Source organism: Ursus americanus, chromosome 26 (assembly GCF_024610735.1).
Source record: "Ursus americanus isolate L20-20 chromosome 26, mUrsAme1.1.p, whole genome shotgun sequence".
Classification (NCBI taxonomy): domain Eukaryota; kingdom Metazoa; phylum Chordata; class Mammalia; order Carnivora; family Ursidae; genus Ursus; species Ursus americanus.
The window spans coordinates 44830493-44856546 of NC_142152.1; the positions used below are offsets into that span (position 1 = coordinate 44830493).

A 26054-nucleotide genomic window follows, 5' to 3' on the forward strand; every position below is an offset into this window, starting at 1 on the left:
TTCAGGGTTCAGCTGTGTCAGTGAGGTGGGGACACCCCAGGCGGAGGCCCCGCTCGGCTGTCGGTCCTGAGCGCACCGGTTCTCCCAACTGCTCTTCTCTGACATCTGGCAGGTGCGCGCTGCAGCTACTGAGACCGAAAATGTAATTCTTAAATCATACAGAGACAAGGTGCTTGTTGACCTTGAAAACAAAACTGCCCGTTACTTCACCAGCAGAGGATAGTTTCTGGGAAAGACCGAGAATATCAACCCAGGACAAGCAAGCTAAGGAAAACCACAGACACACAGGTCCTGAGAACAACGCCCAGGAGGCGCTTTTATGGGGGGAGGGAGGAGGGGCCTGATGTAAACTGAAAGTCTATTGGAGCAAACTGGGAGTTCAAAGTATAGAGGCTTCTCATTGGCTGGGCTGTGACAGTCTCTCATTGGCTGGGTTGGGACTGTCTCCCTTTGGCTGGGCCATGATAGTCTCTCATTGGCCAGGCTAGACCATCTGTCATTGGCGGGGCCATGACAATCTTTCATTGGTTAGGCTGGGCCATCTGTCATTGGCTGCACCATGACAGTCTCTCATTGGCTGAGCTGGGACTCTCTCCCATTGGCTGGGCCATGATAGTCTCTCATTGGCTAGGTAGGACTCTCTCCCATTGGCTGAGCCGTGACTGTCTCTCATCGGCTGGGCTGTTGCCAGGGGAGGAGGAAACCTTCCTTCCTCCTGCTGGGATGGTAACACAGTATCCATGAGCAAGGGCTGGGTCTTCTTGTTGTGTCTGCAGTGGTCAGTGCGTGGAGTGCTGCCCCTTGCCGGCCTCCTGATGCCATTCTAAACAAGGTGTCCTTTTACCAATTTTCACAGTTTCAGGCTTACTGTTTATTAAAACACAGAGACATTATTTTCCGCGAGGAGAAAGCGCGCTTAGAATCTGAAGGAAGCAGCCGGTGGAAGTCTCAGCCTGCTGCTGGCTCCTCCAAGGGCACTGTCCCTCCCTCCGGCCCCAAAACTGGGGCAGTGAGCGGGTGCTGAACGACGAAGCCTGTGTGCTCGGCAAAACGCCGATTTAACACATGCAAGTGAAATAGGTAATCCAGTTGAACTGACCTAGGAAAAAAGATCCACTCAAGGATTACAGTGTAGCTGACAATGAACACATTTCCATTTTGTTTGCTGGGTGATTTTTTAATAAAGCAACAGGTACATGGCTGATATTAAAGAAAGAGCTTATGCAGGAAAGGAAACAGCTTTGGCTAAGGGCTGGGTAAAGAAGAAAAAGCAGGACAAGCAGGAGCTGGGCAGAGGTGGGGCAGAGAGTGCAGGCTTACTTGTAAACCAGTGAGAAAAATCAAAGGTGTGGGTGTTCCCAGTGTCCAGGGCAGGGTCACGGGGAGCACGCAGGGTACCCCAAAGCTCACTTAAGCGGCACTGCTCCACCAACCCCGTCAACCACCCTCGGGGTTGAGAAGTCATACAGGACAAATGTCCAGATTTAATAGACTTAACCTCACAGTTACGTCCCAGAGCAAGCATGGGCACTCTCCAGTCCAGCACCCTTTCCACACACACCTGGCACATGGCGGCCTCTGAGCACACCAGCCCAGAATATGTGGGTCCAGCAGCCAGGCTAGTGTTGACCTTTTTACCAGTAAAATGGGTTTATTCAGGAATAACAGAATTGCAACCTGCTACGGCAGAACCATAGGCAAGTCCAACAAACAAATGAGAGGAACATTATTTATGGAGAAAGGAGGAAGCTGGAGAGAAGTGGGTGGGAGTCCTGGGTGATGAGGGCTCCTCTGGGGCTGAGGTGCTGCCCCCCGCAGTTTGTGGTGGGAGATGCAATGCGCATCTCTTCCTATGGGGCCTGTACTTAACTCTTTCCTGCTGAGGATTCTTCCGCTGGGTCTGTGATTGACAATCCTTGATGTCCAGTGGGACGGAGCGAGAGCCCCCCTTCAGGCCTCCCCACTCCATTTTGGTGAGGTTTCTCTTGATTAATGTCCATCCCAGTCGGGGGCCCTCTACAGTGGCCAGGCACGCTGGAGGGCAGCATCTTCCAACAAGAGGCCCGTCGTGCTGGGAAAACCACACAAGAGGGGCCCCGAGAGTCAGATCCTCCGAAGGCACCGCCTGAGACACCTGGGGTGCCCACGATCTTCAGGGGCCCTGACCTTCGCCTCCAACATATACATATAAATAGGCATAAATAAAACCTCCCGAAATCCCCACGTAATAAGGCGACAGGGCTGGCACAGCAGATCTGGTAATGACACTCAAGAAGAAAAGGTGGGGCTGTGCAACGTGCTCTAATCGTCACAGAAGACAGGAGACGGTTCACACAAATGTCAGGTGAAAATTCACGATCTAGGTACACTACATGGAGTGAAGCTTCATGTAAAAAAGTCCTTATTTAAACCTTAAAGAAAGAAATACACCCACTGCAACTGTTAGGTTATAAGTTTCTAATGTAGCAGCAGAAAATGTTTATAGAAAAAATATACTTTTAAGAAAATAGCTGAAAAAATCTAAAAAGATCAAAGTATAAAAAGTTTAAAAATATATCTTAAGACAAAATATTGCCCAAAACATACAAAACTTAATTTAAAAAAATTCAGCTATCTAAAGTTACACCAGGCTGGATACAGAGCTGGCGACTCGAGCCCTCCACAGAGCTGCAGCAGGACCGAGGGGACGAGCGCCCAAGGCCAGTGGGATGTCAGACTGGCTCGGACGACCAGCCCAAACCAGGCGCTGAGCCCGCAGATGCAGGGCAGTGAGCATCACAGGCCAAGCACTCTGGATGCCTTATGAATCCATCCGCGAGGTGTCCCATCAGGGCACAGCTGCCCTCTCAAGTCTCCACCAGGATTTCCACCGCGTGGTCCAGCTCGCCCAGATCTGACCTGCAGCTGGAACTGGGAGGTGGGGCTGCCGCGGAGGCGAAGGCCTGGAGCCCGCTGGCGTGGGCCGACGGGGTGCTGCCCACCATCCCTGTCAGCACCGCGTCCAGGTCGTAGTAGGAGCTGTCCACGTCTGCAAACAGCTCTTCCACAGAACCAGAGGTTTTATTCTCCAGCGTTTCAAATATCTGATCTAGGGACTTCTGAAAGCCGCCTCTGTTTTCTCGAGAGCTGTCCACTTCCCAGAGGCTGCTCTGCGGGCTCCTCAGGGCCTGTGCAGAGGGGACCACGGCAAGTCCTGGAACCAGGTCTGCCGTGTGGCCATCTCCCACATCAGGGGCAGGGCGCTCCCCCTCCTGCTCCCGCACCGAGCGACACAGGATGTCAGTGGAGACGAGGCGGTCCAGTGGCGCCCGCCCTGCCGCCTGGGGTGCTACCACCCGCCAGGTCCCATCCTGGCTCATCTCCTCCTGGATCTGCCGGACTGTGTTGGCTATGAGGACCGAGCGGCAGAGATTGGGCTCCACCAGCATATGGCACAGCTGGAGCTTGACCAGGGACATGTCCAAGAGCGACTGGCGCTGCAGGCTGTAGGAAGGCGTGGCCCGGGCGCCTGCCAGCCCTCCTTCCATGTCCTCCCCATCCTCGGGGCTTTTTCTCTTTAAGCCTCGTGCAAACATCGTGCCCTGTGGAAAGCAAGGAGGATGCCGTTTAGCACATCCCAGAGTCCCCAGCAGACCCTGCCCCAAGACCCAGTCTGCAACTGTCAAAGATGGGCTTGGGAGTGGGGGACAGCTGTAGTAACGCCACTGCTGTGGTCCCACAGCCCACGGGGCCCCTGCTTCTGGGAGGGCTCTGACACACCACAGAGCTCTAAACCAGCCACAACACCCTCCGCCCCCAGCCCCTGGACTCCATCAGAAAAGATAAATGGACTACAAATACGGGAAATACACTTGTAAAGAGCAAGGCTGAAACTCTACATCCAGATTCTGGGCATTGGTGCCCACAAGGGAGGAGAGTGTGGGGGAAGCGGGACTGCCTGCTGCCACCCGCCTGTGCCCAAGCTGACAACCCTAGGTCTCAGCCACGGGCTGCCACTGTCCCCTCAGGGCTTTCACAGCAAGAACGCTACAAGGGCTGCCACAGCCCTGCCGAAATGTGTCCCTTGGGTCCAGAGGACCCAAGCCTTCACAGCCCAGGGTCCTGGCAACACCCTGGGCTGGGGAGGGTGGGGCAAGGAACAACATTTGGGCTGATTCCCTAGACAACCCTGTCCCCCCTCCTCCAGGGTAGAGCTGGGACTCCGCCTCACCGGGTACAGGTGGGGCCAGCTGCCACCGCAAGCTGGAGGACCAGACACCTTGGGGTAGGTTAGGGGGTACCTAGAGGCTCTGGGGTGGCACCGGTCTCATGCCACATAGCAGGCTCCCCACATCTCTGCTCTCAGAAGCCAGAATGTGAGCAGACTGCTCTTTTGAACTGACTGTAGGTTGAGAGATCTCTGGAGAACGGAAGAGCAGAGGGGGAAGGGTCTGGGCCCCGGCCTGGTACCTGCACCACCTGGCCAGGCACCAGGAGGGCTCCGGAGCCAGCTCTCAGGGCATACTGCAAGCAGCGTGGGACGACTACCCTTTCCAGAACAAAGGTAAGCCATGATGCATCCAGTTCTCTCTTCTCAAGTTCGTAAAGTAGCTAAACATCTTTATTTTAAGTAACTTTTTTTTAAAGATTTTATTTATTTATTTGACAGAGAGAGTGAGAGCGCACAAGCAGGGGGAACGACAGGGGGAGAGGGAGAATCAGACTCCCCACTGAGCAGGGAGGCTGATGAGGGGCTTGATCCCAGGACCCTGGGATCATGACCCGAGCTGAAGGCAGATGCTTCACCGACTGAGCCACCCAGGCGCCCCTTATTTCAAGTGATTAATCTGAGTTATTCATAAAGAGGGTTTGTCTTTTGGGGCACCTGGGCAGCTCAGTCGTTAAGCGTCTGCCTTCGGCTCAGACGCGATCCCAGCGTTCTGGGATCGATCCCCACATCAGGCTCCTCCACTGGGAGCCTGCTACTTCCTCTTCAACTCCCCCTGCTGTGTTCCCTCTCTCGATGGCTGTCTCTCTCTCTGTCAAATAAATAAATAAAATCTTTAAAAAAATAAAAAAGAGGGTTTGTCTTTTAAATTTGCAAATTTTTGGATTTCCTTTTTTTTTTTTTTTTTTTAAGAAAAATCAATCCAGGGGGTGCCTGGGTGGCACAGCGGTTAAGCGTCTGCCTTCAGCTCGGGGCGTGATCCCGGCGTTGTGGGATCGAGCCCCACATCAGGCTCCTCCACTATGAGCCTGCTTCTTCCTCTCCCACTCCCCCTGCTTGTGTTCCCTCTCTCGCTGGCTGTCTCTATCTCTGTCAAATAAATAAATAAATAAATCTTAAAAAAAAAAAAATCAATCCAGTGGCTCTGTGACTGCTGCTGGCCTATTACTTTGGTGTGCCTAGGGGCTCCCAGAGAACCAGGATGGGGTGGGAGTGGCGCCTGTGCTGTCTGTGCTCAGGCCCCCAAAATTTGCACCCCTGCCAGCAGCTCCTCTGAGGACTCACTCCTGCCAGCCACATGCTTAAATAGACAGAAAAATGACCCCTGTCCCCAGGGTTTCCTTTGGATGTCATAGATCTCACCCCTATACATTTAACATTTTAAGAAGTTTTTAAAATTTAGTGACTTTGGGGGCATTTATCCCAAAGAAATGAAAGCCAACCTTCATGGAAAAACCTGCACAAGAATGTTCATAGCAGCTCTACCCATCATGACCCAGTGGAAACATAGCCCAGCACCAGGCAGTGTGTGACCCACTCAAGGCACCAGCTGCACACTGCCACTCAGCAGGAGGGCAGCGTGCCCTAGAGACCCCACCTGGACGGGTCTTAGGGGAATTACACTGAGGGAGAAAGCCAATCTCAAATTGTTGCACATGGACACTACATATGTGGAATATTCTACCACGACCTAGACAGGAGGTGGGTGTAGTGGGTCCATGAAGCTATGCATGTGCTCTGCACAGAACCACGTGTGTGCACACAGGATCTCACTCAGCTCTGTAGTCACACAGAAGACACATGCGTCTGTGCATCTTATTTAAATGCCGACACTGGGGAGGCAGGTGTACCTCCACGTCATTTCTTCACGGTGGCCTGTGCATCTGTTAATTATTTCAAACTAAAAAGTTTAAAATGTTAAGTAACTGTAGTTTATTCCCCTCCCAGACTACTTTCCCCAGAACAGCAAACAGGTCTGACTTACCAACTCTGAAGCCTGAAACCACCAACCACTTCTACCAGAACATCTGCCACACACTTATCAATTATTTTAAAATAAATGAATGAAAGGGTTTACCACCAAACACATGAAAAAAATTTTACTCACTACTGGTAGCAAAATGATTCAAGTTTTTGTTGTGGCTGCAAATTCAACTTTCACAGCTTTTTTTCTGTCAATACTTGTGTAAAAAGCACTTGCTTAAGATTGATAAGTATATTGAGAATTAATATGAGATTATGTCAAACTACAAGATACCCTGTGTTGGGGAAAAAAATTAAGTCTCCAGGGTTCCTCTGTGGCAAGTCACTTTACTTTGTCTTTTAGTATCTTCTTTCAACCAAATCTAAAAGTCCAACCATAGGGGCGCCTGGGTGGCACAGCGGTTGAGCGCCTGCCTTCGGCTCAGGGCGTGATCCCGGCGTTATGGGATCGAGCCCCGCATCAGGCTCCTCTGCTATGAGCCTGCTTCTTCCTCTCCCACTCCCCCTACTTGTGTTCCCTCTCTCGCTGGCTGTCTCTATCTCTGTCAAATAAATAAATAAAATCTTTAAAAAAACAAAATAATAAAAGTCCAACCATATGACAACCGACTTAATTTAGGGCCCAACCAAACTCACTCAGATAACATAACGAAGCCCAAGTTATCAACAGAATGACTCAGAGCCACCCTTTCCGTGAGTCCCGCACAGCGAGGTCGGTTAGCAACACCAGAGCTGCTGGGAGCAGCGAGAGACCCACAGCTCGCACAGATCAAGATGCCACACCAAGCACCCAACTCCTTGGGGCCCCACCTCCCTTTCCTCGAAGGGTCCTCAGAAAGCCCAAGACATGAGTGGACGGACCAGTGGGAGCCTCTCGCACCAAGGCTGAATTCAGTGCCCAGCCATAGCTGGTACGGGCAACACCAGCCCTAGACAGCACTAGGAACACATCACATCAGGAAAAGCCCGGGGAGGGCCCTTGTTAATATGTGCTTTGAAAGACTGAATATACACAGGATACCGGCTAGAGCCATCCAGGACGCCAACCCCTTACCTGCAGCAACCAGCTATGAAAATTACTAAAGGGCAAACCTCACTAAATGTAGAAGCTATAAGGGGGGGCCAGTACCACTCACTGTCAATTACAGGCCCACCAGGAAATATGCTCACTGCATCTCCCACAGGGAACGGACACCTGCAACTCAGCCAGTGGGAGACCCTCACCCCCAACTCCTACTTTTCTCCAAGGGCTTCGTGTCCTCCCATCTCCCTCCTTACTCTCCTTTGATGGATTTGCCTATGGTTTTGCCGTAGCTTGCACGTCCTGTTAACCTTAAAAATAAAACTGCCAGTTATTTCACCAGCAAAAGATGAGTGTACCTGGGAATAACAGAACTACAAACAAGTACAAGCAAGCCACCGCAAAACCGTGCTTCAAGTCCCCAGAACAAAGCAGAGGAGGCGTTTTTATGGGGGGAGAGGTAGGGCTGATGTAAACGGAAAGTCTATTGGAGTAAACTGGGAGCTCTAAGTATAGACGTTTCTCACTGGCTAGGCCGTACCCGTCTCCCATTGGCTGGGTTAGGACTCTCACTGTCTGAGCTGGGACTCTCTCCCATTGGCTGAGCCGTGACTGTCTCTCATTGGCTGGGCTGTTGCCAGGGGAGGAGGAAACCTTCCTTCCTCCTGCTGGGATGGTAACACAGTATCCATGAGCAAGGGGTGTGTCTTCCTGTTGGGTCTGCAGTGGTCAGTGCGTGGCGGGAGCGCTGCCCCTTGCCGGCCTCCTGATGCCATTCTAAACGAGATGTCCTTTTACCAATTTTTCACACCTGCTATGCCCAAATAAACCCATTTTTGCTAGTAAAATAACTGACTTTCATTTTTAAGGTTAACACCAGGAAGTCAGACTTCTATCTCCATCACAGCCCAGGAAGCCGATAGCATCTGTAACAGCCACCCCCAAGGGCCAGCCCTTCATCAATAACTGACGGCTTCCCTAATATATGTCCCCACTTCCTAGAAAAATCCAAACGTGCTGCTCACGAAACCACAAGGGCTGCTCGCCTCCCCAGCCCGCAATCCCCATCACCGGCCCTGGAAGACGGTTCCAGTGGGCAGTGCTGCCACTTCCCGGTCTGTCCCCAAGTGTCCGTCTCCAAGCCAGAAGGTGACCCACTCCTGGCTGCAGCTGTTCCAATAAACTGCCTTTGCTCTTCTCCCTCAGGTGCCTTCATTCGTTTCCGCAGCTTACTATACAATATTGGGAAGAGCATCAGAAAGTACAAGACAAAAGATCGCCGTGGCCGACCCCTCAGAGAACCAGGTACAACGCAGGTTCTGCCTAGCATGTCCCTAAGCAGCTCTCCTCTGTGCACGAGAGTTCACTGCGAGCTCTGCTTTTCGTATCACATTTTCCATGACACGCAAACGCTGACCGTCCCTTCGGACAGCCTCGAGGTGACCCTCAGGTATAAACACACTACAAGGAGCTGAGCCTTATTCTCTGCATTTACAGCGCTCGCAGTCTCCCCAGTGACAGTGATGCTGGGGTCCGACTCTGGGGGCGGTCTGACTCTGGGGGCGGACACTGGCAGTACGTGACTCCGCAGCGTTTCTACTAGGGCAAGGCAGGAGCATCCGTGAGGCACGTGACACACACCATCACGCTGCTTTCTAGGAAGGCGCCATCAAGTCACCTTCCACCAGGTTTTGCTGGATGGATTTTTTTCACATTTGCTGGTCAGTTCCCCTCCCCTTTAGCCATTAGCCCAGCTCCATCCTCCAGGCCCCTGCCATTAACCTGTTTCACCACCCCGGGTTGTAAACATTATTTTCAGATTCAAAATAAGCAAGCGGAATGGGTAACTGTGGTGTGTCTGGCAATGGAACACTACCCAGCAACACAATCCACACTGATCTATGCAACAACGTGGACAAACCTCAGATACTATGCAAAATCACAAAGCAGGAACAAAGAAATAGGTACCATATGATTCCATTTCTATGAACTTCTATAAGAGGTAAAGCTAACCTAAGTTGTAAAATAGCAGAATGGTTGCCAGCAGAGGAGCAGGCACGGTCGATGGAGACTCACCCCATCTAGACAGGAGCACGGTATTGGTGAGATTCACCGAACTGCACCACTAGTAACTGCTCATTGCATTGCAAGAAATAAATGATACCCAGGGGCACCTGGGTGGCACAGCGGTTAAGTGTCTGCCTTCGGCTCAGGGCGTGATCCCGGCGTTATGGGATCGAGCCCCGCATCAGGCTCCTCTGCTATGAGCCTGCTTCTTCCTCTCCCACTCCTCCTGCTTGTGTTCCCTCTCTCGCTGGCTGTCTCTATCTCTGTCAAATAAATAAATAAATAAATAAATAAATAAATAAATAAAATCTTAAAAAAAAAAAAAAGAAAGAAATGATACCCTGATTATAAAGAAAAATACATAAGTTGATGGGGGGAGGCTACCACATTAACTTAAGTCTAAACCATTTTAGGTACTGTCTCCCATGCATCGCTAAGTGCTTGGATCTCATTCGGCGTGCCAGGACAAGTATGTGTTCAAAGTCACTCTAATTATTCCCTTCAAATGTTCTGAACCCTGAGCACCTGTTAATTTTTGTTGCACTCAGTACAAGAAAATGCTGGCAGACCTAGGACTTGAGAAGGAGTAGCTCAAGGGCAGCACACCCAATCCCACGAGCCAAGGTGCTGTCACCAGAGCCGAGTCGGGGTGATGCGTCAAGCTGAAGTGGCCAGTGGGGATGGCCCTCCTCAGACATTGGTGTTTGGGACAAACACAGCAAACAGTACGGCTCTGAAGGCAGCGGAGGTGGGCACACAGACCCCAAGCACAGCTCCTTGAGCAGCCCATGATGGTGGTCTGGGGCACTTGACCCCACACTTCCCAGGCTGTCCTAACTGCAGAGCCTGACTCACCATTCAGTTCTGAACAAAAAAGCATTAGGGATCACACACTTCCATCCACTCCACAGACAGCCAGAAGGTCTTGCTGAGTCCCATCAACTCCTCAAGGTTAACAGTGTTTTGCTCAAAACCCTGCAATGTCAGTGGACAAGCAGGCCATTAGTGTTTAGCCCTTGGTCCGAGCACAGCAGCCTCCAGACCAAGGGCTGACCAAACAGAGAAAACTGGAGAAGACAGAAAAACTGAGGGTCCCAGGTGGTAGGTGGAGCCAGGGAGGGGCACTGTGCCCGTCCCATCAGGGTGCCCCCAAGACAAAGGGGATTCCAGCCAGGCGGACTCCCCACGGTTCATGGCGAGTGGCCTCTCCCTCTCCTGCAGCTGCTTGCACATCCTGTGGCCAGCAATCCCTAGACTCCAAGCAGGAGAGCTTGGAGAACAGGAGACAGACTCAGCTCTGACCTGACCTGTCACCACGACCTTCAGCCACCACCAAGCACACTCGTGATCACTCAGGTTCTTCAGGCAAATCAACATGAACTCTCAGTTTCTGTCACATGATCAGACTGTCTTTGAAATACCCCATCAAAGGATAACGGGAAGACAGAGCAAGTGTGCCGAAGTCTTGAGAAGGGCTGCTTCGGAGGCCACCTGTGGGGGCTCATCTTCACTGTCTGAAATTTTCCTTAAGCTATTATTAAAAAGTGCATTTCAGGGGCACCTGGGTGGCGCAGTCGTTAAGCCTCTGCCTTCGGCTCAGGGCGTGATCCCAGCGTTCTGGGATTGAGCCCCACATCAGGCTCCTCCGCTGGGAGCCTGCTTCTTCCTCTCCCACTCCCCCTGCTTGTGTTCCTTCTCTCGCTGGCTGTCTCTCTCTGTCAAATAAATAAAACCTTAAAAAATTTTTTTTCTTAAAAAAAAAAGTGTATTTCAGGTACTTTGTTACTTGCAATGAAATACACAAACTTTCCCTGCCTGAAAACATGTTCCCTTAGGAAGCTGAAAAAAACTTCCTAGCCATCTTTCCAAGATTAAACCTGCCATTCTTTCTAGAAAAGGTTCATAACTGACTTTTCATTCTGAATTTCAACTTCAGTTGTAAAACATGGCAAAACTTGAAAATAAAGTTATATGCAGGAAGTGTATAAGATATTAAACTTAATTTTGTAAGCAGGCATTTTTTCTCTTCTCTTAAAGAACAGTTAACTCAGTCCTGACGTCCTGTGCATGCAACCCAAGGGCCACCAGAAGAGGAAACAGAGTTGGGAAACCCTCCATTTGGGCCAGAGCATCTCCTAGCAAACTATTACCTGGTAAGCTCTTTTCCTGGTAATCCTATTTCACAGACAATAAGCTTTTGAAAATGTGTGGAGTTAAGCTTGACTCTGACTTCTGGAAGAGAGGTTCTGATACTTTTCCTGGTCACAGCAAAGCTCCCTCCCACATACCTGAGTGGCATAGCATGAGGGCACAAGGAGCCCACTGAAGACGGTTTACCAGCCAGGGTCTGGGAATTCTCCTGTTCCCACTCCCCACTGCCCTCCCCGATGTCCGTCTCCCCTGCACTGGGCAGCTTCAGCTGGTCTGCACAGGAGGCAGGCAGGGCAGGAGACCATCCAAGGCTGTCATCATTTGCTCCCTGATATTCCCTGGCCAGTTAGAGAGAAGTTGGGTCTACAACAGGACAGGAGACGGAAAGCATTGCAAAATATCCTTAACGTTCCTTTTCATAGCAATTAAAACGCAGAAACAAAGGAAAAGGAGCCAAAGTGAACACTCAGAGGCCTGCAGCCCGCAGCAGACTCCAGGGTTCCAGAGAATGGTGCCCCTGGCTGGGCCATTGTGGAAGGCGTTCTAGTACCAGCAAAACCCAGCTTCGCTAAAGGACTTCGGATGCACCCCGCACTCAGCGTCAGGAATCCACAGCACTACGGAGACCCGGGGCCCGCGCACCACAGGTCCCCGAGGAAGGGAGGGGGAGGGCGCGGCGGGCAGCGCGGGGCCCTCCGGTCAGCGCTGGAAACACCGGCCGGCCCGACGCGGGGTTCGGCAGGCGGGGCCGGCGCCGACCCGGGCCCCAGGTGGGGAGGCGGAGGGGCTTCCTGGGGGGCGGCGCCGCCGCCCACTGCCCCGGCTGGCGCGCTTCCCTCCCAGGGAACCCCCAGCGCGCTTACAGCCCGGGGCCAGGCACCGCTCTGCGGTTCACACAGAACCGGGCAGCCGAAGTTCGGGCTGTGGCCGCACGAGCGCGAGTCCCCGGGCGCCGGAAGACCCGCCGGGCCGGCCGGCCGCCCCGCGTCGCGCCCCCTCCCCTGCCGCGGCCCCCGGCCCCCGACCCCCGGCCCCGGGGGCGCCCAGGGCGGCCCGCCGCCGCACAAAGCCGGCCGCCCGCGCCGGGACGCTCACCTGGCCGCCGCCGCCGTCTGTGCCCGCGCCCGCCGCCGACGGAGGGGCGGGGCCACGCGGGGCGGGGCGGGGCCGCTCCGCGCCCACAAAGGGTCGCCATGGCGCCGGCCGCCCCGCCCGCCGATTGGCAGAGAGCGAGGGCGGGGCCTCCGGTTCAAACCGTGGGCGGGGCCTGGCGCGCGAGTTCCCGCGCGGCCGCGTTGGCCGTTGGGGCCCGCGCCCTGATCGCCCCGCCCCCTCCCGCTCCCAGGTCGCCGCGCGCGGCTCCAGTGCGCCTGCGCAGGGCCAGCGGAGCGGGGCGTGGCGGGAGAGGATTGGGAAGGGAGGGGAGAGTGGAAGGGCAGTTAGAGGGTGAGCTGGAAGGGAGGGGGCCGGGATGGAAGGAAGAGGAAAGTTAGGAAGGGGAGTGGGGGTGGAGAGTGGTGGGCTGGAAAGGAGGGGATGGGATGGAAGGTGGGAGGGGAGAGGAACCTTAGGTAGAGGAGTCAGAGCGGTGAGGGGGGGAGGGGCGGGGAGGAAGGGAGGGGAGGGGAAAGGGACCTTAGGTAGAGGAGTGGGGGGTGGGAGTTAGAGCGGTGAGGGGGAGGGGAGGGGCGGGGAGGAAGGGAGAGAGATGTTAGGAAGGGGAGTGGGGTGGGAGAGCGGTGGGCTGGAGGGGAGGGGAGGGGATGGAAGGAGGGGGAGGAAGGAAGAGGTTGGGGAGCGGAGGGGAGTCAACTGTGGACTGGAGGGGAGAGGAGGAGGGGGCAGCAGCTCCCTGGACAGCCTGGGGTCAATACAGGGACTTCCCAGGTTTACATGCAAGAAATGAAAGCCCAAAGCAGGGGAGGTTTTTTAAAAAATAATTTCTTAGTGGAAAAAGGTCTTAAGTAGAATACAAAGTCCTGAGTCCATTAATTGAAGCAACGTTGCTTGAGTGCAGTCCAGGGCTGCCGTGCTGAGCAAGTAAAAGCCTCTGGGCTCTGTTGTGTCATGTGCTGGGGCTAAAGAAATCAACAGGCCTGTGTGCCACCCGAGGTGATGAGTGGTGTCGGGAGAAGCCCAGGTGAGGTGGGCTCCCCGTGCAGACACCACAGGGAAGGGACTGGGCTGGAGAGGAGGAGCCTTGGGATCTGGGGAAGGTGACATGGGGGGAGGAACGGGATGGAGACCACTGGACGCTGGGCAGAAGAGGGGCAGGTTCTGAGTGGGGCTTGGAGAGCATTGCTGTTGAGAACAGATGTGGGGGGTGAGAGGGGAGAAGTAGAAAGTCCACCTCTGTTCCTGCAGTGCTGGGGGTGGGGGAGACTATGGGCTGTGACTCGCACAAATGTAAACGTTCACCTGACAAACAGTGGAAAAGTGGGGGGGAACTTTTGTTCCTACCCATATGCCAAAGAATAAATTGCTTAATACACAGATACCCGACAAATGAAAGCAAGATGAGCAAACCAATAGAAACTGGGCAAAGGATATTAACACAGTTCAGAGCAAAAGGGAAAATGCCTTTCCCTAGTGGAAGGGCCCTCGGCCCGGGAAGAAGAGCGCTGCTTGTTCCCGATGCGCTGGATGCCGCTTCCTGCTGTCAGGCTGGCAGAAATCAAAATTATTCTCTGCAGTGAGTCTGTTTTCTAGAGCCGTCACTCTTTTCATCCAAAATGTCCGTCGTAAAATGAAAAATGAAGAGGATTATCGGGACGGAAGACCAAAAAGTGGGGGAAAAAACAAGGCAAAAAAAAAACCAAACCCCTACAGATAATAGACTCGTGGGTGACCCTGATACTGTAGTTTTCGGACTTTCAGAAACAGCATTTTATTCCCGAGAAGTAATGACAGAACAGGAATGTATCAAAACGAACAAATGGAGGACATAGCATTGACCTCACACAAAGGTTTCTGGATAATAAAGAAGGAACTCAATGAAAGGGCCAGCATAACCCCCGATGACAACACTGAGAAAGGAGGCCAGAAGAAAGAATTGCAGGCTGATCGCACTCATATCCACACTTGAAAGTTCCAAAAATATTAGCAACTCAAAGTCCCACGATACACAGAAAAGAAGATAAAGCACAGCGCAGTTAGGGTTGCTCCAGGAAACAGAAGGTTACCATTCCAAATGAAACAAAATAATTCATGACATTAACAAAATGAAGAAATAGTTGGAAATCTCCACAGGTGGACAAGAATCCCCTGATAACATTCAACCCCATTCATGATGAAATACCGAGCAAACTGAGTACACGAGTGCAAGGTTAGGAACAGCCCACGACACCACCCTCACTTCCGACACCACAGCAAGTCTGGGGGCCACCAAGACCGCCGTCAGTTCAATAATTCACTACGAAGACTGACCAAACTCACAAGAACTCATACTTGCGGTCGTGGTTTATTACTACGAGAGTCCTGCAGGGGCAGGGTCCGGGTGTCCCCCCTCCCCCACACAGGGCTTCCACACCAAATGGCCCAAGGTCCCACTGGGAGGCAGAACATCCCAGGGGTTGGGGATCCCCTCCCAGGCCCCAGGGGCAGAGACCAGACCTCCTAGGGCAAGGTTCATTTTTTTGCTACACAACAAAGGGGCTCCCTTCACCTAAATAAAGTGTATTTACAGAAAACCTACAGGAAACACTACAGTGAGCAGTGCCATAGTGAAACTGTGCAAGCTGCCTCCCATGATCAGGAATTAGGGGCAGATTTCTACCCGGCATCGTGAGGGAAGGCCTGGGGGACGGGGGGGCAAACAGGCAAGAAAAGAAGTAGAAGGTACAAGGATTTGAAAGGAACTGGGATCATTATTCTCAGAAGATCAGTTTTTGAATGTAGAAAATCCAAAGAATCTTGTCCTAGCCAGTGTGGACGGTCACCCACAGATGGGTGACCTAGACTCGCATGATTTGTTTTCTGTTGGCTCTGAAGTTTGGAAGGCCGGAGGGAAGGTTCTGACACGCAGAGGGAGTGGGAGGATGAGAGAGCTGCCCTGCTCTGAAGCCAGCAGTCCCGTGGGAGCAGGGCCCGCCCTAGGAGCTCTAGCAACCTCCAGAAAGCCCTGCCTCCAAAGACAGTCACCCTGGGGGCCGGGACTGCAACATAGGAACTGGAAGGGGACACCATTCCATCCATAGCAGATCTCCACATAAATGGGTCAAATGAATGAAGAATTAGGCACAACCGTCAGATGGCCCTGTTTCTATATACAAGTAACAAGCCAGTACAGAATTTTAAAAAATGTTTTAATGATACCTTTGCAAAGCACCAAAAACATCAGCACCAGATGCATCTAACTAGTATGCGAGAGCTGTACCCGGGAGAGCGCAAACCACCGTGCACAGACGTCAGAGACAAGCTGGGGACTATGCCAGGTCCCCGACTGGAAGCCTCCCCATTGTAAAGATAGCGGCTCTCGCCAATGTACCTGTAGAGTCAGTGCGATCCCAATCAAAACCCTAACTTGTTCTCCTGGAAATTGACAAGCTGGTTCTAAAATCTGTATGGAAAAGCCAAGGGCAGGGGGCAAGCCCACACTGTCCTCAAGAAGGGTAGTCACGCCCGTGAGTCGGGACAGATGCTCTGGAGACCCTCAGGGCAGGGGCGCACACAGCCCTGCGGCCAGGGGCGTGCCCAGCAGAGGCATGGACATGTGTTCACAAAAACGCTTGCACACGAATATCGATGGAAGGGTTCCTCAGGGCGCCTGGGGGTCAGGCGGTGAAGCAACAGCCTTCGGCTCAGGTCATGATCCCAGAGAGCTGGGATCGAGCCCCACGTAGGGCTCCCTGCTGCACTGGGAGCCTGCTTCTCCCTCTCCAGCTTCCCCTGCTTGTGTTCCTTCTCTCGCTGTCTCTTGCTCTGTCAAATAAATAAAACCTTAAAAAAGGGGGGGGCCTCCATTATAGCCCCAAACTGAGAACAGCCCAAGTGCCCCAGCAGGAGAATGAGCGGGGCATATGGCAGCACGCACACCGCCGGCTAAGACCTGGCCACGGCTGCGCACGGAAAAGGAAGCCTGACGCCAGAGTGCGCGTGGGCTGCACAGGTGCGGAGCTCCAAGCAGGTGGGGCTGTGCTGTGAAAGGGGAATGGGGGGATGCAGGGAGGCCCAGAGAGATTCCTGGGATGCCAGGACTGTCCATGCTTGATCTGAGTGCAGGGGCTTGACCTTTGTTGAGAACGCTCCCGTTGGGTGATTGAGGCGTTGAAGGCAGGGTCCACAGCAGGCCATCCCCCAGGTCCCCAGTCTCGGGCGATGCACTGGCTGTGGGCTTCACGGTCGGTCGAGACCCTTGCAATTACCACACGTGTGTATGACCTGGTCCAAGAGTCCAGTCTTTTCTGTAATAAATGAAACCACACATGTGGCTCTCCGGGCCTCACAGCAGAGCCCCTTCCTAGAGCCTTAGGGAGCATGTGCCCAGCCACCTCCAGGCAGGAGGAGGGGAGCCACAGCCCCCCGCTGCCCCACCGCGCTCTGTGACACCGGGGCTCAGCGGCGACCATGCTCTGGGGTCCACCTGTCTGCCCCAGTCTCACGGGTAGAGGTGGGGTGGTGGGGAGGTGACAGGCCCAGTCACAGAGGAGATTCCGAGGCCGTGGGCCAAGTGGCCCTGCCCCAGAGATGCTCCAGGCCCACCTGCTGGCGTGGACCCTCGCTGGACCCCAGCCCTGAGACCCCACCACCCTTCCCAGGATCTCTCGTCCACTCTTGGAGGGGGTCCCACTGGGTAGGGGACACTTTTGATGCCGAAGAAAATAAGTCAGAGGACTTATGACCTCACCCATCTGGTGGCATCACCCAGTCCTTTGGATGCGGCCAGAGTTAGAATTGCACTTACACTTGGACAAGCGGACTTCATTTAATCACGCCTTGTTCGGGTGAACTTTTCCCACGAGACCTCCTTAGTTATCCACAACCCTGGAAGGTCCTTCGTTGGACTCTGTTGTCTACAAAAGAGTAGAATGACGTTAGGAGATGCTTTCCTCTACGTCGTTTGATATTTGTATTGTAAAGAGCAGGGGTCGCTCACAGAGCTGCCGCCATGTGAAGGGTGGAAGCGAATTCACGTCACACCGCCGGCTCTGGTCGGCTGCAGGAACAGAAGCCTGCCCGGCTTCCCTGGAAGAGAAGGTGGGGCAGGTCGGGGGGGCGTGGGGCAGGGAGTCTGGCCTCCTCCTGGCACCCCCAGCCCCTGCTGGCCACTCACTGCCTGCACTGCTCCTATGCCTGGTCTCTGACCAGGGACCATGTTGTCCTCTCCTGTACAGATCCCCCCGCCCCTGCCACCAGCTCCCCAGCTCCCCAGCTTCTGTGTTCCTGCCCAAGTGAACAGCCCAGACCCTCTCGGCGCCCCGAGAAACGGTCTGCCAGGGCCAAGCATCTGCCTTTGGTGCCGCCAGCCCCAGCTGAGCAGGGGGACCGTCCCCTCTGTGTGGGTCCAGGCCTCAGGGGCAGGCAAAAGGTCATGGGCGGGAACCCCAAATCTGCCCATGGCAGCCCATCCCCCTAGCATAGCCTTGGGTGCACATGGGCACCATAGTCCCTGAACTCACAGATGCCACCAGACCTGGGTGGGTGGCTGAGGGGGTGCCCTCGGGGTCCTCTCTGGCCACCCCCCACGCACACACCTCTGGGGCTTGCGTCCCCATGCACGACCTCCGAGGGTGAGCCCTGTGGGTGGGCGCCCTTGGAGGGCTGGATTGTGATTTTGTTGAAGGAGCCCTTGGTTTCCTTATGCGGATAGCCGCTGGCTATTTCCACATGCACCGTCACCGTCCGCAGCGGCCGCTGGGGGGCCCCATCTCCAGACTCCCTAGAGGCCTGGGGGCCCCCCACCTGCTTTTCCTCTGCATCTCCCTGGGCCCCTCTTCTAGGGCCCCCTCGCTGGCTCCTCCTTTTCTACCCTCTCCCGATGTTGAGCACCCAGGGCCTAGGCCTCAAACCACTGCTGTCTACACCCGTCGATGCCCGACAGTCTGGTCTCCCGTCATGTTCACATACTCTGTGTACACCCGTCGATGCCCGACAGTCTGGTCTCCCGTCATGTTCACATAGTGCCGTGGCAGACGTGGCTTTACCAGTGGCTCCCGAGGACCCCCTGCACCAACCCAGAACCTGTGACCGTGGCCGTGGCAAGATGCCAGTCTGTGGCCGCCTTGTTATGTAGCAGGGTGACCTGCATACTCAGACTTCTGGGAGGGCCTGACCTGGTCACGCGAGCCCTTGAAAGGGGCTGGCAGCAGAAGGGGAAGCCGCAGAGGCCCAAGCAAGAGATGGACTGGGGCGCCCCCCATGCTGGTGTTGAGGAGGGAGGGGCCGCATGAGAAGGCGTGTGGGCACTCTGCACAGCAGTGAGCAGCCCCCGGGCAGGCCGGCAGCCACAGGAGGTGGGGGCCTCCGCCTGACAACCGACAACGGCAGGAATGGAGCCCGGCACCACTTGAGCGTGCAGGACCCCAGTTCCAGCCAAGGAGGCCACCACGTGCCTGATCCATGCCACACGTTTGACCTACAGGAGGCCAGCAGGGTCCCCCAGACCCACGCCTCCTGTCTCACTTCCCTCCGTGTCTCGTGGAGGCTGGCAAACTAACACACCTCAAACAGAAGTCTCAGCCCCACCCAGAGCTTCCCGTTGCCATCACCGGTCCAATCCGCCACTCGCAGCTCGGCCAGAGACCTTAGGGTCCTCCCGACACCCTCTTTTGCTCATAGCCCCTCCAATCTCCCAGCCTCTCAACAGATGCAGAACAGCCCACTTCTGCCAGTGCACCTGCTGCCACCTCACTCAGACCTGCACCTGGACCTCCTCCACCCTGCACACCCTGCTCCCACATGTCAGCAGGCTGTCACCCTCGTGGGCCACTGACCTGGCCTCGGACTCTCAGTCAGATGCCCTGTGGGTGGGTGACGCAGGCCGCTAGCTGGAGGTCCTGGAGAGTAAGGGGCAGTGCTGGGGTGTGACGCCAGGGCTCGTGGCTGCAGACCGCGGGGACAGGCGCTGCCTGCTGTTTCCCCAGCACCTGGAACAGAGCTCCGCGAGGTTGGAAGGATGGCTGGCTGAATGAAGATCCATGTCCAGCCACGTGTGCCGTCCCTGCCCGAAGGCCAGGAGCTGCAGCCCGTTCAGACACCAGCGGGCCGAGAACCTGCAAGTGCAGGAAAGCCTGGTGTGGAGCTCCAGGCGGTCAGGCAGGTCACTGGCCCTGGCCCACCCCTGCCACCGCGGTGCCCAGCCGGGCATGCTGATTAGGAAGAGCGACCCGCAGCAACACCCGGAGTGTATAACCATCCATGACGATGACACAGCACAGACTTGCTTGGAGGACAGTCCTGGGCCCCCGTGCTCTGCTGTCTTCTGAGCAGCGGCCTTGGCAGCTCTTTCCAGGGACGCTGTGGGCAGATCACTGGGGAGGATAGACAGCATCACCTCTCCCTTGAGGAGGAGGACGGATTTGCTGTCCAGGGCCCGGATGACGCCTCCCTCTGGGCCCAGGTCGGGCAGGCTTGCCACCAGTGCCCTGAGAAGGTTGGTGTTCCCAGATGCAGGCTCCCGCCCTGTGTGCACCACACCCACCTGGGCCCGAGGGTTGTGGCGTGAAACGGACCCGCTGCACTGTGAGTGACCTGGGCTCCCGCGTCCCAGGTCTCCGGCCGGCATCCCTGACATGGAGGCGCACCTGTCACTTGCAAGCAGGGTGAAATCTCAGACCCTTCGGGGTTTGACACTCTTTTCCCTCCTTCCCCTTCCCTCCATGGGGACCAGCCTCTGACCGCCACTGGGGAGCCAACGGGTAAATCTGGAGTATGTGCGGAAGGGCGCTGTGTTCTCATGGGGGAAGGGGGGTGCGAGGACAGGAAGGCGCCAGGTCAGGCTGTCCCCGGGTGTTGGGCTACAGCTGGGAGTCACAGAGCACACTGAGTTTCACGCACGCAGACACGGAGTGATACGGACACGTGCGTGGGTGCATGTTGGTGAGGCCTGCGCATGCCGTCCAGCTCTGGTAAACCACCCAGTGGGCACCCCCCGGGCCCGGCTCATGCTCTCACCGCTCTCAGTGGAGAGGTGCTAGGGCTCCCGGGAGAAAAGCCAAAGCCGAGGGAGCTCAGCGTCTTGTACCAGAAGGTAAGGACATGTCTGAACAAAAGGAGGAGTAACTGAAAGACGCAGGAACCCACTGAAAGTTACGGACAGCAGTCCCTCGGGCAAAGCAGCCGCCCGGACATTCCCAAGACAGAAGGGAACGCCGGCCTTGTCGAAGGAATCTCACACTCTCTCCCCACAAACTACTTACTATCTACTTATTCCCTAAGGAGTGCAAGGAGCTCACCAGCTAAGTCCACGGAGGGGGGTGTTGGCAGGTGCCATCCTGCCCCGGGGACGGGACCCCCCAGGAGCAGTGCTGAGCTCAACCAGCAGCATGTGGTGCGGAGGACTGGGCCTCCCTCCAGACGTGCAGAGCGCACCCGAGACAAATGAAGCTGAGGAGGGGGCATTGTGCAGAGACCCCAGAGGGTGTCACCGAGACAGTGCGCGTGTCAGGTCAGGGGCGATTTCCTGACTGTCAGGCTGCACCACGGTTATGCAGGAGAGAGCCCCGTGGCTCCGAACATACTGTCTCAGGTGTTAAGGGCAACAGGCGTCGTGTCTGCAGCTTATTCTCAGATGGTGCAGAAATAAAGTTACACGGAACGTAGAGTGAGCAATAAGGCAAATGCCGTAAAATGTGGATAATTGGGGAATCTATGGAAAGAGAGAGAGAATCCACAGTGTTTTTGTACTAAGTGTACCAGTTTTCTGTAAATTGGAAATTATTTCGAAACAAAAAGTTGGATAAAAGCAAAACAATTCCACATAGTTTCCACAGGTGCCTACATAGACAAGTAAATGTTTAGGAACAGTCTGGAGAAGTGTGCAGAAGCATGTAACCTGTGACCTCAAAGGACAGCAAGATTGCAGGCAGTGGTGGGGAGAGCCTCAGCCGGGCCTGCTGTCTGCAAGGAGGAATCACAGGCAGCTTGTGTGAGCAAATGTGGGTGTGACCGTAGGGAGAGGCAACAGCAGACACAGCAGGGGTGCCAGTGTGGGAGAGCCGAAGAAGGGGAGAGTTGGGGGGGGACGGCTGCCCCTCTTTGTGAGTGGAGCAGGCCGGGGCACAGGAGCAGTGGTGGACTACAGGGGAGCGTCACTAGCCGTTATGAGGCCAAGGCGGGGAATGAGTAGGTGCAGGACACAAAGGCCCTCCCCTTTGTGCAGGCTTTCTGCTTTGATGGCTTTGCCTACAGTCTCAGAATGGCTGCCACAGCTCCGGACCTTGCACCCGGCCTTGCAGCAGATCCAGGAAAAGGGAGAGCCTTTCCTCCAGGAGGCAAAGTGAATCCCTGGCCCCCCTCTCACTGGCCAGAATTGGATACGTGCCATTCTGATGGCATTGGGCTGAGACCAGAGGTTCACAGTGTGTGGACTTGAACAAGGACCTCCTGGGGACTTGTTACAGATGCAAATTCTCTGACTCAGAAAGCGTGGGGCTGGATCCCATCCCTGCTTTTACAGGCCCCCTGGGTGATCTGGATGCAGGCTGATGGTGGAGAAGCAGAGCCCACCCCGGGCCCACACCCAGGGGCGGAAGGGTAGGTGGGGCAGGGCTGCTCCTCTCCAGGCCAGTCAGGAGTGATCGTGATGGAGGAAGGTGACTTCTCCCGAGCAGCAGGAACAACAGCTGCCCTGGTGACCCCCCCCCCCCGCCCCCGCCGACCACCTGGGGCTGAGGCTGCTGGGAGGGGGGGCCCTCCGCCGCCCTGCCGCCCTGCCCGCTCTGCCCCCCTGTTGCCTCAACGCACACGGGGCTGCATGTGGGCCTCTCACGGCCATGGTGGCCGAGGTTCTCAGCGCACCCCCCTTTGCGGCGTGGCGGCCCCGGACTGTCCCTTCGGGGCTTCAGGGCCGCAGTCTGGCATGTCTGTATTTTTTCAAACTCCTTTACTGAGACATAATCACACAGCACAAGGCCGTGTGTTTAGTGTGTTCACAGGCGTGCGCGACATCAGCTCAGGTGGTGCCGTGGACGCTGCCGTGGACGCTGCCACGATCGCCACCCCAGCCCCACAAGTCCTCCTCTGCTCTGTCCTTGCAGATTTCCCAGTTCTGGGCATTTCACAGAAATGGAATCCTACCAGCTGTGGCCTCTCGTGTCTGCTCCTGTCACTCAGCGCTGTTCTCGGTCTGTCCACGATGCCGCCTGTGTCCCACCGTGGGACCCACAGCAGTTTGTCTGGCCTGTTTCCAGCCTCTGGCCATTGTGAGTGTCCGCGCTGTGTGTGGCCGCGTGCTTTCAGCCTCGGACAGCGCAGGGAGGGGAGCTGCTGGGGCAGGGGTGACTCCTGCGTGGCTGACTGAGGAACCGCCAGGCTGTTTCCCGAAGCAGCGGCACCCTCTACATTCCCGCCGGCACCGTGTGAGAGAGAGCTTGCACTCTGCGCCAACACCTGTGACCCTCTGAGCATTCTAGTGCAGGAGGAGGCCCTGTCCTGAAGCAGGTCCGAGGGGGAGCTTGCCGACAGGGCGGGGTGGGGGGAGGGGGCGCGGGAGGCTGCCCTGTGGCCTCCATGCCCTCCGGGAGCCCAGTCGTGAGCCTCACCCCTGCCCCTGCGGCATCTCACCAGCCAGGCTGGGGGCTGATGTCACTGTCAACAAAGCTGTGGCAGTCACTTGTCACCAGGGCTCAAGGCCGCTCACCGTTCCTCTTCTTCTCAGACCCAGCTCTGAGCCCAGAGGACTTTCGGGCTCAGCCGGCCGCCCGAGGTGGCTGGGCTCTGCCTGCCCTGTCTGTGGCCCCGGGCAGCTTCCTCCCGGGAGAGCAGGGGCGGGGAGAGGGGTGCTGCGGTGGTGCTGCCCCCTGGTGTCCACGCGCTGCACCTCCAGGGGCCACCCCTGGGACGCAGGGCCCTCTGTCAGGGAAGACACTTGGCATCCCCGCAGGACCCCAAGACCCGTGTCTGACTGACTTTGAGCACACCCTCGTGTCAGGCCCGCCTAGGCCAGGGACATACACGATCTCGGTGTCCCCAGCGGCCCTGTGGGCAGGTACTGTGGCCATTCCCCAGGAACAGTGAAGACCGAGGCTGAAGTGACCTCTCCACAGACAGCTGTCCTCGGGGCCCTGCTTTAGCTGGTCCGTGGAGCGTGTGCACCCATGTCTAAGCCCTCCGCGCCGTGTTGGGGTACATCCCGTGGCCAGCGCTCCTCACTCCCTGGGCACCTTCAGGAGGGCCTGCACATGGCTGCCCCAAGGGCTGCAACATCCCTCCCAGAGTCAGGAGGCTTCCGGGTGGGGGACCTGCACCCCTTCTGGGCCCACTGAGGACACGGCACCCAGAACTGCCAGCTACCCCATTCTGAGCCACATGCCCCGCGGTTTGGCCTCTCTTGAGGGGTGCGCCAGCAGTGCCAGCAGAGTGGGGAGGACTGAGGAGGGGCCCGGCTCTGCACCTGACCAGGCGTGTCTGTCAGGGCAGGAAGCTGGAGGGTGTCTGGTAAACGGTCCAGTAGGTCGGTCTACGTGTGGGTGCTGAAATGTCGGGTGAGCCTGGCTGGGCTCCCCAGCTGGCACGGTGCTCGCCCACGCACATGGCCATCTGTCCCCCATGGTTCCTTGAGGAGCAGGAAGGGGGCTACTCAGGCACAGGACCTGTCCAGGGAGCCGGAAAGGCAGCCGTGAGCAAACAGCAGGGTGGTCCCTACCCTGGGAGCCCACCCTGTCTGGACATACTTGAGGAAAGAGCCCAGGAGTGTAGGGTGTAGGGGGGTGTGCCGCAGATGGTGGGGGCCACGCTGCAGGGCCTCAGCGCTCCCACCTCTGGCGCTGATCACGGGACTGCCAGGGTGGACCTCCCTTCAGCACCCAGGGAGTGTGTGAGGGAGGAGCGAGGCCCAGAGTGTGTGTGAGCCTGTGAGGGAGCAGGTGGGTGTGGGCGAGGGAAGGTCTCACGCACGGATATCTGGTCTGGTCACTAGCACTCGGCAACCTCACTGCTCACCCGAGAAGTTTCCGTGAACAACATGAGTCAGATGGAAAGGTGACAGGTCTGTGGTCAGTGAGTGAAGACAATACCATCAGTCGTGGTCAAGGAGGGGAGAACGGCCAGGCAGGGGAGACTGACGCAGGCCGCGCCTGGGGTCAAGCTGGGCCCTGGTGACCGGCCCAGGACTTGCCCGCCCTCGCCAGCTGCCCCTGTCCAGCTGGGATTCTGGCCTGGTGCCCTCTGCCTGCCGCCCCCCAGGCCTTGCCCTGGGTGCCCCCGCATCCAGCATGCAGCTGGTCCATGGCATCGGGGTCCCCCCAGCAGCCCCTCGGCTAAGGTGAGCGCACCCTGCACACTGTGGACGGTGGCTGGGTTGGTGCCTTAGTGTGGACACCCGAGCGGGTTGGGCCCTCAGCACAGAGCTTCTGGTCCTCAGTGGTCACCGTCCTTCCTCATACACATGTTCTAAGTTCATGCGGCCCCGTGCCGTCACTGAATACACCGTCTGAGACCCCCCAGGGAACGAGACCCTCCAGGACACCCCTTCTGAGCCTGGACCCCGCCTCACCCTGCCCTAGCCCCGCCTACCCTGGCTCCAGACTCCTGATCCCGCCCGACACCGGCCCCGCCCACATCGGGCCGCCCTGGGCCCGCTCCATCACCTCCCGAGGAGGCTGCCACAGCGGCTGGTGCGACTGGCTACCTCCGGAGGCCTCCACCGGGCCCCTCACCTGGCGCTGGTGCCGCACGTGCCCGCGAACCTCGGCCCCCCTGTGGTCTTTCCCTCCCGTCTGAAAGCGCTGGTCCCAGGGCAGTACGGAGACCAGGGGGCTGGCGGCAGCTTCTCTGGGTGAAGAGTGGAAAGACCCAGGAAGACACCCCCTCCCTGGGTGGGACACTTGTGCACCTGCCAAGGGCTCTCAGGAAGCCTGGTCACCCTGGTGCCCGAGGGGCAGGCTCTGAGGAAAGAGGACAGAAAGCGGCCACAGCTGAGCACGTGGGGCCAGACAGCTGGGAAACCAGCAGCACCTCGCGGGTGTCCAGATGGCCACGGGAGCCCACATGTGGCCGTGAGACAGAGAGGAGATGCAGAGAGGCTCTGCCAGGAGAAGGGCCCATGAAGAGGGAGGCAGAGACCGGAAGAGGGCCGGGGATGGCCGGCAGCACCCGAGGCTGACAGAAGAGCCGGGACAGGTCCTCCCCCAGACCCCCGAAGGAACCAGCTCTGCCGACACCTCGATCTTGGACTTCCAGCCCCAGAACTGGGGGAGAACAGGTTTCATTTCAAGCCCCACCCCCGCCTGTGCTAATTGGTTACAGCAGCCCCCGCAAACCAGCACAGGGCACACCAGGGAAGGCTCACGGGCCCCTCCTGCCGGCACCCAGCTCTCTCCCCAGCCCAGAGCATTCCGGACGGTCCCCAGCAGCCACGGCCAATCACTTTGGGAGCCCAGGGGCGCACACCCCTCCAAGAGCGCCCTGGAGGAAGGCGTGTGCCCAAACAGGGCAAGGACGTCAGTTCATCAGAAAGGAGCTTGACCG

At 56.6% G+C, this 26054-nt stretch overlaps 1 protein-coding gene across 2 annotated transcripts; it reads right to left on the bottom strand.

The window, feature by feature from the left end:
- Nucleotides 1-1156: 1156 nt before the first annotated feature.
- On the bottom strand, nucleotides 1157-12639 carry CDCA4 (cell division cycle associated 4). 2 transcript variants are annotated; one of them, XM_045799297.2, is made up of 2 exons: nucleotides 12525-12639; nucleotides 1157-3581 (listed from the first exon to the last, which is right to left on the bottom strand). In XM_045799297.2, the coding sequence occupies exon 2, from the start codon at nucleotides 3573-3575 to the stop codon at nucleotides 2847-2849; it is 729 nt and encodes a 242-aa protein (XP_045655253.1). In that variant the 5' UTR covers nucleotides 3576-3581; nucleotides 12525-12639; the 3' UTR covers nucleotides 1157-2846. The 2 variants fall into 2 exon arrangements, with proteins under 2 accessions (XP_045655253.1, XP_045655252.1); XM_045799296.2 differs by lacking the exon at nucleotides 12525-12639 and adding an exon at nucleotides 10134-12406.
- Nucleotides 12640-26054: the final 13415 nt, after the last annotated feature.